The 14,145-nt window shown below is 43.4% G+C and overlaps 1 protein-coding gene across 1 annotated transcript in view; it reads right to left on the bottom strand.

Annotated features, from left to right (window-relative positions):
* MED12L (mediator complex subunit 12L) overlaps window positions 1-14,145 on the bottom strand; it is a 302,774-nt gene continuing 288,629 nt past the window's right edge. The window contains exons 42-44 of the mRNA XM_040974792.1: window positions 11,949-12,044; window positions 3,575-3,656; window positions 1-531 (exon numbers count right to left, since the gene is read on the bottom strand). Coding sequence (XP_040830726.1) covers window positions 479-531; window positions 3,575-3,656; window positions 11,949-12,044 — 231 coding nt within the window. The 3' untranslated portion in view covers window positions 1-478. The remainder of the gene's footprint in view (window positions 532-3,574; window positions 3,657-11,948; window positions 12,045-14,145) is intronic.

Below are 14,145 nucleotides of genomic sequence, written 5' to 3'. Positions count from 1 at the left end.
TTGATAAAGTGCATATGAAACATTTCAAAATAGAGTGTTGCAGCTAAAAGTCCACTTCACCATCTCAGGTCAATGCAGTCCAGACAAGTCACCCTTCTTTTGAGATCCAGTGTGCCTTTCAAATCAGTAGCTTGGTCCAGCAAAGTTTGGAAGAAACAAACACCATCATTACCGAACATACAAATATTTAAATCCATCATCATCTTCTTTCTATAAATATGGGATTCAAGAGAAGCACCAATTTTCTGCTACCACATTCTTCCTGGCAGAGGCCTATACGACCCCCATTACTTAGCCTACTTTAAATCTGAGTGTGACAAAACTAAACGACAACTCCCCCTCCCATCTTTTGTCTAGACACCTTGTGTGAGATGTAGCATAAAAGAACAGACATTTCTAAGAATGACTAATACATCAAATTTGACTTTCCATTTTTTTCAGTGCAAACATAAAATTTCATGTTTCTCCTCTTCCACATTCAGAAATGTGAAGGATGCCCGTAGGGAGTTGCTCCTTGCTGTGGCTGATTACCTGGTGAGAAAAATCCAGAGAAGTGAAATGGCAACTACAAAATGAGGCTGCAGATAAATGCTACTCTCTCAGGATCACTCTATTAACAGTTCCAGGCACAAGAAACAGACCCATTGCGGTCCTCAGAAACAGAACAGTAAACTTCCTTCGGGACTAGGGAGAGGAGCTGTCTCTGGTCCTTACTTAGTTCCAACTTTGGACCCCCACCCTCTTTAAAAATGACCATCAGGGTCGCTCCAGAGCCCCCCGCCCCCTAAAAAAAGTAGATCAGATAGACAGAGACCAGTAAGGAAAGCTTAGAACAGACAGGAAATGGTCAGCTTGGACTCGCATACACCTTACTAGGTAGGACACAAAGATTAGTTACTCCTCACTAAGGTATTGAAGATTTCTCTGCACACCCCTCCTAAAATTATTCTGTGCCCCAATCATTAACATATGCATTGTCAGAGTTATAACCCTGTTTGGACTATCCTAAAATTCGCTAAGTTCAGTAAAAATCATGCTTAATACTATAAGCTGCTAAATATAAAAATGAAAATAGACATGAGACAGCTGAATAGTACCCTATAACCACTTTAAGGCGTATAGCAGCCGGTTGTGTAGAAACTAAACTTTAAATGTCAATGAAATAGTCACAAGATGAGGTTAAAAACTTGCATTTTCTAACATATTGATCACTCAATCCCATGTCAATTAACTCTATAATGCTGTAAAATTTTGTTGATGTTATATTGTGGCTTTTCATTGGAAGGGATGATATTCTGCCAGCTCTGCTTCAGACGAGGGATGGTCTCCCAAGGAAACTGTTGAATTCATCTGGGCAATAAGATGCTGGACTCTATGCATGGTACATGCTCACAATGAAGGAATCATGACTGGATATGAACTGTATTACTGCAACAATGTAGAGGAATCCAACATGGGGGAAGGGCACTGGGAGCGGTTGGGGGAATCCCAGAGCCTATGAAACTGTGTCACAAAATGAAAAAAAAAAAAAAAAAACAGGTTGGGATTCAGGTTCTGCCACCCCATTTATCCTGCACAGGGACCAACTACATTTGAGTCCCACACCTGATAATGCAAGACATCAGGATTAGGGTAACTGGCTCTCCTCGGCATCTCCCATGGAACCCAAAGTCACCTCCAACACTAACTCCTCCAAGTATTTATAATATCAAGCCAGCACTTACACTTTCACAGGGGCTATAATAGGTGAGAGACAGTACTACCTTATATTTAGTTTCCTGTAAACAGCACTCGAAGAACTGTGAGGCGACAGTAGATGCAGTGTGCGTGTCCACGTGTGGACTGACTCAAGTGCATGCTTTTCTGTGCATGCATGTGAAGACAGGCTCACATGTAAAACCAGAAAAAATATTCTGGAGATACAAAAAAAGTGGCACAGGCTTAGAAACTGCCACTGTTTGCATAACTGCATTATTTAATTCCTGAGTCTATTCATATGGGCCATATTTTAAATCTATGCATAGTTCTTATTTTTTTTTTTTTTTTGGCGAACTTTTTGAAGACTGCTTGCACTGCAAAAAAAAATGTGCACTAAACATTTTCTTCTATTATCCACATACTTTTGGAAGTTCTCATCTATGTTGCAGTAAAGAAATAAGTTCTGAGAGAAACCCGTCTAAGCTAAGTCACAGCTGTTTCTTTCTGCTGGTTGAACAACCTGAAGCAAATTCCTCCATAAATAAAAAAAAAAAAATGACCTTAAGTGAAATGCTCAAGGGCCCGCTCTGGTACAGTGGGTTAATTTGCCACCTGATAGCAATGCTGGCATTCCACATCAGAGTGCTGGTTCAAGTCCCAGCAGCTCTGCTTCTGCTCCAGCTTCCCGCTACTGTGCCTGGAAAGGCAGTGAACAATGCCCAGCTGGATGCAGTTCTGGGACCCTGGTTTTTACCTGGCCCAATCAAGACTGTCACAGCAGTTTGTGAAGTGAACCAGGACATGGAAAATCTCTTTCTCTCCCTGCCCTCCATCTCTGCTGTCCTACCTCAAAAAATATTCTTAAAACAAAAAAAGCAGGCTGCTACCAGGTGGGAATTAAGAGTACACATGCTTCGCAAGCAGGTACCAGTATATAAATATCATAGGCACCCATTTCTAAACACTGCAAAATAATCTGTGGGTAGAAATTATATTCTCTGCAAAAATATGAACTGTGGAATTCCCATGAAGTTTTACATCTTTTAAGAGGTCTAACCTATTAAATAGCAGCTAGAAAACAAGATTGGTTTAATTAAAGGAAATTTTAAGAAGGAAATGTTTTTAAAGAAAAAATTTGGAATAGGCACTGGTGGAGTCCACTGAGCTAGAAGGTGTTCCCCTGCCAAGACTGAGCCCCAGAGGTGAGCCCCAGTGTCCCTGCTACCCCACAGCTCTGGAGCATGGGTGGCTGGCTTCATGGGCACACCTAGCAGGCCCGGAGGCGAGGGGTGACCACGGGCACACCTAGCAGGCCCGGAGGCGAGGGGTGACCACGGGCACACCTAGCAGGCCTGGAGGTGAGGGGTAACGCATGAACAGCTCCTGGTGTGCGCTCCACCTTCAGAGGCAGCAGAACTGAAAAGGGAAGCTATTCCGGGACAGCAGGCAAGGCTGCGGGCAAGGAAATGCTGGCCGGACTCTGAGTTCCAAGTCACTTATCCTCAAAGTGTAAGGCACAGCAGTCCAGTGCCGGCCTTCCTGGATCTGAAACCCAGCAGAGCGGGGCGGACGACAACAACGTTCTCACGTTTCAGCCATCTCCTTGGGGCCGCTTCCTGAGCCCTTCACGTTTCTGAAAAGCACAGCTATGGTTCCACAGGGCACTCCAAATGAAAGGAACCACAGGCCAGCTTTAGAGGCAATCGAGAGGCGCAGCATCTTCGTTACATGTAAGAAAAAGACTGAAATCTTCCAGCAAAGAGCATTCAAACTAAAACCAAGCTAAAACATGCAGGACTAGGTCAAACGTGGAAAGGGCATGACTCGCGTGGTTGCTTGCTTGCTTGGGTTTCCCAAGAAGAGATTCAGTACTTACTAGAGAGCTGCTTCTGGAGCTGCCGCACCAGGGCTGCCGTCTGCTGCTGCTGCTGGGTCTGCTGCAAGCCTTGCCTGGGGAACTGGAAGTGCAATGGGAGAAGACACCGAAGTCAGCCCAGGAGCAGGCTGCAGGAGGGCCCGCATCCCCCCAGCCGCACTGCCAGTGACACACTTCTTAAGAAACGGGTCATGCCCAGGGCTTGTAAATTGGCTTTCAGCTACACAGCACTAACTGGCAGAAGTGTCTCACAGATTCAGGAATGTACTCTCAGACTCAGGTGGCCGTGAAGGACTCCACATGCCAGAGGTGGCCCAGGGACTCAAATTCTCTGGTCATTTTTCACCTTCATCCCTCAGGTATCGTTACATTACTAAGCATTCTGCATTGAGATTTGCTTGAGGGTTACAGTGCAGGGTCCAAGTGCAAGGCTTTTCTGGGATGCTGATGCCTGCTAGAGGCCCACTGTGGTCAGAGCTGGCCAGAGGAGGTGCTGGGAGCACAAACGTCAGGCAGAGGCTCACTCCCAGAGCTTCGCAAGCAAGCAGAGTATAGGATGAATCAGTACCGTGGCACAATACAGGGGCCAAATGCCCTGGTTCTGCGAAGCTGATTCAAGAGATGGGAGCAGCTACTCCCGAGAAGAAAAACATAAGCACCTGCTAGATGTAAGGTTACTTTTATCAGAACAACTGGTGGTGAGGACTTTCTCACCCACGGCCCCATGCCCTCAAACACTCTGCTCTTTCCCCCATTCCCACTCTGTTCCCTGTTTCCTCCGCTCTTTCCCCCATTCCCACTCTGTTCCCTGTCTCCTCCTTCCCTCCTGGCTCCTCCTGGCACATGGTCCCCGTAGTCACACTACACCACAGCTGCTCCTTCCCGTCTGCCCAGGTGGACTTCCCCAGCCTGAGCTGTGTTCCGTGAGCTGCTGGAGCTGGAGCGCTTCAGTGAATGGGAGCATGCAGAGTGGCAGTCCATCTCATTTTCTGCCAATTCTCAGCCTGGCAGACCCCAACTGGCCTAGAGCGCCCCACTCTGGGCAGCTGCAGGGCTCAGTAGGGACCCCTTCTGGTGGCAGATGGCCTGTAACTACCCCTGTCATGGTTCCAAGTGGGACTCTCTTTCTTCTGCCCATCTCTTAGTAAGGAGTCCTCTTACACCCTGCAAGATCTAGGGGTAGGTCCTGACTTCCTAAAAAGGACACCAAAAGCAATAGCAATCAAGACCAAAATAAACAAATGGGACCTCATCAAACTAAGAAGCTTCTGTACAGCAAGGGAAACAATCAACAAAGTAAAAAAGCAACCCACAGAATGGGAGAAGATCTTTGCACACTATGTAGGTGATAGAGGGCTAATCTCCAGGATATACAAAGAACTTCAAAACAACCAAAATACCAAAACAAACAAGCCACTCAAGAAATGGGCACGGGAAATGGGCAGACATTTCACAAAGGAACAAGCCCAAATGGCAAACAAACACATGAAAAAATGTTCCAGTTCCCTGCCAATAAGGGAAATCCAAATGAAGACCTGGGCTTATCTATGGCCGCACCCTCGGGTCCATCAATGCCAGGCATAAAACAAGTACTCAGGGAAAACTCCGGCCACGCTCATTCAGAAACACCCGAATCTCCGCAGTCTTTCTAACAATAAAAATGATCCATGAAGCCAGTGGATTATTTCATCCACTACTTATTAATCTATCCAATACAAAAAGAGGAACTGGCAACTTGCCATTTTCTCCATATAGCTCAAAGCAACAGAGGAACAAAAACAAAACCAGCTTTTTGCAGCTACGAAAATGTCAATACTTTTCTTTCTGTACTTATTCAGAAAAAAAAAAAAACCCTACGTAATGAAGTTTAAATGGTACTCTGTGCAGACACTGTTTTGGACACCCACACAATTATATACTTGTGTAGACAGACACCACATAGTAGATGGCAAAGGTGATCATTAACTAGCATGCAGATAATCCACACTTATTCATTCGACACCTCGCTGGCTCCTTTACATTCAGTCCAAGCCTGCTTCAAACAGAGCAATTCATAAAAAGAACCCAGAGGCTACCTTTTGCAGAGGCCATAGTAACGAGTATGAGGCTCTGAAGGAAGTTCCTGAATGTAGGTATGTGGCCGAGAACAGGGGGGCTGTCTGCTGGTAGCCTTAAGAGAGCACAAACTCAGCCTCCACTGAGGAGTGAGCTGGAGTTCTATTGCTCCCTGTCTCCCTTTCCCAGTACGCTAGTCTCCATCATTCAGGTCATGTATGTGAAGTGCGGATATCCCTGCTTACCTATGTATCAACTTGTTTTGCACTCTGCATGAAGGTTGCCTTATATCAAATACAAACAGTATTTGTCCCTGTGGGGCTGCCTTGTTTCACTGAGAATCGTGGACAATAACAACAATAAAACAAAAAACGTAAAGAGCGAGCTGGGCGCCACCTGCGCACGTCCTGAAGAGTGTCGCAGAGTGTCTGCGAGCTCTAAGCCGTTTTCAAAATCATACCGAGGAGCTTGCTTCCCCTCTGCCTCCCTTCCAGAGCCACCTTGTTCTTTCTGGAGTTCAAGGCAGCTTTCCAGAAGCTGTGTAACATGTGACATGGAACAGAGTGTGTTTATTAAGCCAGACATTAACAACCTTTTTAAAAGCCTTAATGCCTTTTCTTTCACATTGGAAATGCTATTTTTTCATAAAATGTTAATTTTACCAGCTCAGCTTATTTTAAAATAGGTTACTAATCCTTCCTGTCTTAATTTCTAATGCCATAAACACCGAGAGATGAACAAAAGTTCTTTGGGTCCATGATAATTTTTGAATGAGACGGGGTTCTCAGGCCAACTTTCTCAGGCAGATCAGATGTACATTCCAGACTTCTCAGAGGTTTTCCACCACAGCTGCTTCCGCTCCAGGCCACCCCGGTCATGATGGTGGCTGGCTTTCACCTCTTCTTGAATGCACACAAGCGGGCAATTTCCTCAGCCGTGCAGCATACATTCCGCGGGAGGCAGAGGCCTGTTGCCAACTCCCCAGCAGAAACCCGACGGTGGGCCTTTGAGACCGAGTAGCTGCAAAGCGCAGCGGCCGGCCTGTGGCTGAGGAATGGCAAGGCCAGCAGCAGAAATATAACTAACTTCCCTCTGAGGACTTTTCCCCAGACTTTGACAGTTTCTGCAGCTAATGTGCTGGAAACCTGGAATCTAAATGGCTCCCCAGGTGCTTCTAATACTCAGGTCGGTTGCAAAGCATCATGCCGGTGGGAGCTGGAACTCCGAAACAGGTCAATGAGCAGGTTCACTGACGTTCCTGGGTGATCTTAAACATCATAGCCTGGAGTGATGATTTTTTTTCCTACTTCTAGGTAATAAATGAAGTAGGACTGGTTTTTCTGGACTGCACCCATCCATGCAAAGGTCTCGGTCCCTGTCATCTCTGTTCTTTGCCATATGTTCATCCCTTTCCCTTCATCCCACTTAACACTCTGCAAAAATCCAAAGTCCCCCAAGATCAGCTCCAGGCCTCGCCCAGCCCCTCACATACTGCAAAGTGGGAAGGAGTCACTGCTCTGGCATCCCTGTATAGACATCTTGACTGTCAAACATCAGGAATGACAGCTAGGTAGCGATCTGATATGCTGGCTACCTTGGTGACAGAAACCTGAGCAAATAAAACATCTTTTCTTTAAATAGCACATCTCCTTTGTCTTCGAAAAGGAGAAAGCCCAAACTAAAGCTAAGGAAGGCAACCTAACTCAACAACATCTTCAGGACCTAACTTATTCAACTTCAAAAGATTATTGCTACTACCTGACTACATCGGAATTCTAGATACCTTTTAAGGACTTCTCTGAAGGAACATATGGATTCTTTGAGGAACACTGCATAATATTTTCAATGAAATAATTGACTGAAAGTTAGTGCCACTGTTTAAGTAACAACTGTTGTTGTCAAATAATGCTTTTAGAAACGTGCGCTTCATAGAGTTAGATTAACCATTCGCTGATTCTCCCTGTGACTGAAACAGCTGGAACTAGAGCAGGCTAAAGTCAGGTGACTCATCTGGGTCTCCCACATGGGTGGCAAGGAGGGGCACAAACACTTGGGCCATCTGCTTTCTCCACGCCTTTAGCAGGGAGGCGGAATAGAAGTGGAACAGCCAGGACGTAAGTCAGCATCCATGCCGGCACCGCAGGTGGCGACTTCATTTGCTACCACACCAACCCCGTTAGGCGTTTCTACAAGGTAGCTGTTTAAGGGAGGGGGGTTGGCGTGGTGGTTATTGGGATGCTTGTATCTCATAGCAGACTGACTGCTTTCTAGTGCTGGCTTAGCTCTGGATCTGATCTTGCTGCCAATACACACCCTAGGCGGCGGAAGCTCATGTGTCTGAGTTTCTGCCAGACACGCTGGGGACCCAGATTGAGTGCTTGGCTCCTGGGCATTCGAGGAATGAACCGACAGACAGGAACTTTCAGTCTGGCTTTTCCTGTCTCTCAAAGAAATAGCAAGAACAACAAAACTTAAGTGCACAAATACTCAACGCCAGGCTGACAAAAAGGCCAGGTGACTAGAAAAAAAGTAAACTTCGTAAAGCTTTCAGGAACATCAAACAAAGATAGTCTGGATTTCAGATGAAAAGAAATGAGAAATCCAGATGGTGAAAACATAATTTTCTTAAAAGCTCTAAGTGGCTTTAAAGCAGAAATCATATTGAGTCAACATAATCAGTAAAGCTTCATTGAATCATTAAGACACAGGTGTTAAAAATATTTTTAAATTAAGAACTATAGTTCAGGCCAAAACCAACAGGGCCAAATAGATTTTCCTAGGAAGGGGACATGTGTTCTTGTCTCCGGATGCTCTTCTCTTACGGAAGAGGTGTATACGTAGGAAGCAAATAGCAACATCGTGATTGATAATAAACTGATGAGGGGTTCAATCTGTACACAGGTTTTTTTCTTTCATTACTGTGTCCCATGCTTTTCACCAAAGACTGCTGTTTCCTGATGACAGATTTTAAAGAAATGCCAGCTGCTGTCCTAAGTCAGTTTTGCCCCTCGATACTCTAAGTTATGGGGACACGGCTGTGTGGGTGTTGATGGTTAATGTCTCCCGTATCTCAACTGTTACCGCCAACACGAAAGGCAATAGGCAAGGGAACAGGCAAGTCCCAATGCCTCCCCCACACGCCCAATATTAAATGGTTCCCAAATTCCCACTCCCCTTCTACCTTTGTTACAAGTTGGAATGCATCCCTCAAAAGTAGCTGCAGAGATCCCCAATCCTCAGCATCTCCGAATGTGACCTGACCCGGAGCCAGGATCTTTAGAGGCAGCCAAACCACAATGGGACTATGTCAGGTTGGGTCCTAATCCAATGTGACTGTGGTCCTCACGAATGAGGAAACCTGTGCACACACCAAGGACACTGTGTGAAGGTGAGGGGAGAGCCGGGGTGACACCTGTGCAAATCAAAATCAGCCAAAGGTTACCAGCAAACTGCCAGAGGCTAGCGGGCCAGGGCACCAAACAGATCCTCCTCCCAGGAACGAATCCTGCTAACACCTCCATCTGGAATTCACAGCCTTCACAACCTGAGACCACCGAGCCCTGCTGTCTAAGCCACCCAGTGTGTGTACTTTACTATAGCAGCCCTAGCAAACTAATACAACCAACCTCCCCAACTCTTTGCACAGAAATCCAACAACTGAACACTTCCATGCGCAGTGCTTCGATTCTGCTGTGTCCTAGGATTCTACGCCCTGCAGAGACATGCAGCCTGTGTGGTCTCCACCAGCATGTTAAATATGCTAACTCAACAAGAACATTATGCAACACCAGCAGGACAAGTCATGAGGAGGGCGGAGACCCTGTTACCACAGCCACTTCTCCTTTATGGGGCATGAATCACAACCTTTATGAGTCAGGGTCCACTTCTCTACAACAGCCAGTCCCACCTGCTCCTCCAGCAGAGAAGCAAGTCAAAGAACACTGCCCAGTAACAAGCCTGGAGATGTTTACACAACGAAATCGGTAAATATTTGGAACACATATTAGTGGAATTAACATGAAAGGGAACGAACCAAAAGATCATCAAAATATTTATTAACACTGACAAAGATTTGTGCTATTTTACTCTAAGGATAATAATGGATCATTTTTTTCTTATATTTCTCTTCTCTTTTATTGTAAGATCAAAAAAAAAAAAAGGAAATAGAATACATACTTAAAAAATAAAGAAAAATTCATTTAAAATTGTAAACAGTCTAAGTGCTTTCGCATGGGTGAGGCAATTAAGCAACTGGCAGTAGAGCAATGAGGGAACGACTTAGCTGTTTAAAACTGCAAAAATGGACTATTTGATTGACACTATTATAATAGTGCAAAAATTCAGGATCACCGACCACCTCTACGTGTCTAACTCTGCACTCTAAAACTTTCAAATCCAATATTTTCAAAATAGTTTCTATTTCCCAGCTCATTTTAAGACTTACACACATCTGATATGTTTGTTACTGCAGTTGAAACCGCAGCTTACATGACAACACAGTCTTCCATAAGTAAGACATTACTTTGCTCCCTTCAGGGAGAAGACCATAACAAGCTTACCACGGATTTTATTACAGTTTAAATCACTGTGACAGAGGGCTTTCCTTTCTCGCCTGGATAATCCTGGCACTATCACGGCTTCAGCAGAGCATCTGAAATATCCATGAACAGGTCAACACTGCCTTCGGGATCAGTGTTGAAGGCCTGTGGTGTCAGTCTATTACCCATAAGGAATCTAATAAAAGACTTATAAAACTATTAGATGAAGGTGTTTTTTTTGCATATGCCTTAATTATAACAAATAAAGGGAGTAGGTATTTTGTTGATGCTTGTAACAATCTGTAACTCAGAAGTTGCTAAGCAATTTTAACCTTAGTCCCAGAACAAAGCTTTCTAATATAAGCCATATACATAAATATATATATTTTTTTTACATTACACAAACGATTATAACATTTCAAGCACTTGATAGCCATCTGTGTTGATATAGACTAGCTCTCTAAGAATAAATGAATATGCTGTTTTATTAATCAAATACACTAATATTCAATAGCATGTGATAAGGTGTGGACAAAAGGCCAAAGAGAAAGAATAAATGGAATGATCAAGTTGATGTTTGCTTAACTGCAATAGCAGTAAAAATGTATTTAAATCATTCACCGTATTTTAAGGTTCTGTTTCCATAAATAAAAATCAACATCTTTGGAAAGTAAAATTCCCACTCTGAGAATGAAAACTGTTCACATTTGAATTGCATATACAAAGAGTTCATTTGCATATACAAAGAGTTCATTTGTGAGCCACATACTGCTAAACATCCAATAATAAACGGTCCTATCTTTAAAGTTTGGTTTTTTTTTTTTTGTTATGCAATCATTTCATTCAGCAACGACTGGACAAATAAATTACAATTCTCAGAATATCGGGTTCCTTACATACAGTAAACATGTGTCCATTTTTGTTCTTATATCCAGTATCTGAAAAAGCATTCATACAGAATAGTTATTTCCACCAATTCTTTCTGTAACTGCTGTTACCACCAGCATTGCAGCAGGAGAAGTTGTTTTAAACTGGGTGGCGGTTGGGGGGAAGTTAAGTATTTTTCCAGGTCTAGCATTAAAAATTCCAAACACTAAATATGAAAATATTTTGCAAAAGCATTCTTTTTCGGCTCTCTGTCAAAATACTGCCAGAATGTTTGTCACATTCAAAGACAAACATGTGAGACTACTTCAAGCCTTTTCACAAACATTTCCAGTACATCACTAGCGATGTGATCAGTTACGGCAATGGTAAAAGAGGTTTTTAGAAAGACGTCAATTTAATAAGCAATTTAAAGAAAATTAGCAAATAAGTAACAAAGTAGAGATATGGTAAAGGGAAAACAAGACTGTTTAAACGATTGAGGTTTACAGAGCCAATGCTACGCAAAGCACATATCCAGATTTAATAGTCACAGCTAGAGAAGTGACCTGCAGACTATAAATTGTGTGAAAATTCTTGCAACAAACGCCAACTGGTTAACAGCAGTTTCATCTACAACATTAAAGATAATATTCTAGAAATCGCTGCACACTTTTTGAAATTATAGTAAAAGTATCATAACCTTCTAAACCTAGAGAGTAAATCATTGTAACATGGCTTTTTATATCAGAACTTGGCATCTCATAGTAAATATTTCAGTCCGTGGAATATGATGAAAAAAATATGAAGAGGGAAAACAGCAAAACCTACCGATTTCTAGTTATTTCTTTCTAAGGTTCTGACAATTATAGAAGAATGCAACCCGTGTGTCTGAATACCAGAACACGAGGCCTTACCAGTGGTTGCTGGGGCTGCATTGCTTGGAGTCCCAGGGGCTGGCTCTGGGGCTGTGCAGGTGGCTGGGGCTGTGGGGCTTGCTGGGGCTGCTGCATCTGCAGAGACAGAAAAGAATTAAGCATCTCCAGAGAAGAATGCTCATTTCGTTTCTGAATACCTTCATATAACATTTTAACTAAATGTTCTATTCCATAGCGTGGACCTGCCTCCTCCAACGTTACTAAACCTCATTCATTGTTCAAAAATATGAATTCAACCAAAGTGCCGATCATCAGATAAAGGGATAACGTGTGCCTTCAATGGAATTTTAGCTATAAACAATGAGATTTATCATTTGCATCAAAATGAATGCAATTGGAGGATACTGTGTTGAGTAAAACAAGCTGGATACAGAAAGACAAATTTCTCACTTTTTCTCTTTTATCTGAAACCTAAAATGACAGAAATACTTTTAAAAATCAAGATATAAAATGAAGGGCCGGCGTTGTGCTGCAGTGGCAGAAGCAGAGGCTTGTAATGGCTGGCATTTCATAAATCCCATTTCCCACGCAGCTCCCCCTGCTGACTGCCTGCGATAAACCCAAGGTGAGCCAAGTGACTGGGTTTCAGTGGCCCACATGGGAGACCCAGATGAGGCCCCAGCTTCTAGCTTCTCTCTCCCTCTCCCTCTGAGTAAATCTTTCATGTAAACATATTTTTAAAAAAGGAAAGGAGGAAAGAGGAGGAAGAAGAGAAGGAAGAGGAGGAGGAGAAAAGAGCAGGAGGAAGATGAAGAAGAAGAAAAAAAAGCCTCTGAACATCAATACTATCATATCTCTGCCAAGCCAATGGTTAATAATGGTATACCTGGGCCTGGTGCTGTAGCAGAGTGTTTAAAAGTCCTTGCTTTGCATGCCTGGGATCCCATATGGGTGCTGATTCGTATCCCGGCTGCTCCAGTTTCTATCCAGCTTCCTGCTTGTGGCCTGGGAAAGCAATTGAGGACGCCCCAAAGCCTTGGGACCCTGCACCTGCATGGGAGACCCAGAAGAAGCTCCTGGCTTCTTGAGGAATGAACCAACAGATGGGAGATCTTCCTCTCCTTCTCTCCTTCACTCTGTATATCTGACTTTCCAATAAAAATAAAATAATGGTATACTGGCACAGTTTTAATGGCCTATGACTTTAAAATATACTGTATATTAGTTAAATGGACTTATTTTAAGGTGATTATTCACAGCCCTTGCCTATACCTCTGCTGAGTTATGGTCTTTTTACTTGCTCAACTCTTCATTTATTGCAGCAAAAAGCCTTTTAGTATAATTCAAATTAAAAATGTTATCTCAAGAATTAAGAAAGAAAACAGAGATAGAGGAAAGAGGTAACACGTATATCAACAACATGATAAATTCCCTTTGCATGAAAACTGATAACTCTGTTGTAGTAACCACCGCACCTTTACTGTGACCCCAAGAGTCTCACATACTAATAAGTTTCTTTAAAAGATTTCTTTTACAAGGAAGCGCAAGACTAACTCTCTTTCATGGAGGTTTCTTAACACGACCTCAAAGCTGAAGTTGTCTTACTATGCTGGAACATCCGACACCGTGCAGGAATGTTCTCGGAACCACGTGTCTGCCTCCCTTTCACGGCCTTGGCCTTGTGTGTTGTCGTAGCCTGCACCACAAAGTTAGACTCGCACTGTCTAAGGCTATCACCTCATTCCATGGGACACCCACAGGACCTCCTGAGGATGAGATTTTGTTTTTCTTAAAGCAAGAAGATGATGCAGACTAAACCTGTGAAATGTTCCAGCAAAAACCATGGGCATAAGATGAGAAATCAGAGCAGGGACAAAGCCGGCTTCAATGCACGTGTTACAGGCAAACATTTCCAAGTCAGAGAGAGAAAACACTGCCTGGATATTCGCCAGGTGGACACGAGGAAGAGGAAATGTAAACAGGTGTTTGTGTCAATGACTTCAAGTATCTCATGCTGAAGATGATTGCCCCCAGTTATTCCTCACCCTTTTTATTTTCCCAACTGCATTCTAAAATTATGCATCTCCTTTAGAGCAGGGTAGTAACAGCTTTTGCTGGACAGCACTTCTCATCAAACGGCAACGTGCAATGGACATAGGACTGCAATATGAAGTAAACTTCTATTTTATTTCCTGACAACTCTTCCAAGAACAGTTGGAGCAACTTTTAAATTATT

Source organism: Ochotona curzoniae, unplaced genomic scaffold, assembly GCF_017591425.1.
Source record: "Ochotona curzoniae isolate NIBS_2020 unplaced genomic scaffold, NIBS_Ocur_1.0 contig_2599, whole genome shotgun sequence".
Classification (NCBI taxonomy): Eukaryota; Metazoa; Chordata; class Mammalia; order Lagomorpha; family Ochotonidae; genus Ochotona; species Ochotona curzoniae.
The sequence above is the reverse complement of the archived record's forward strand: the minus strand, read 5'-3'. Positions and strand labels throughout refer to the sequence as shown.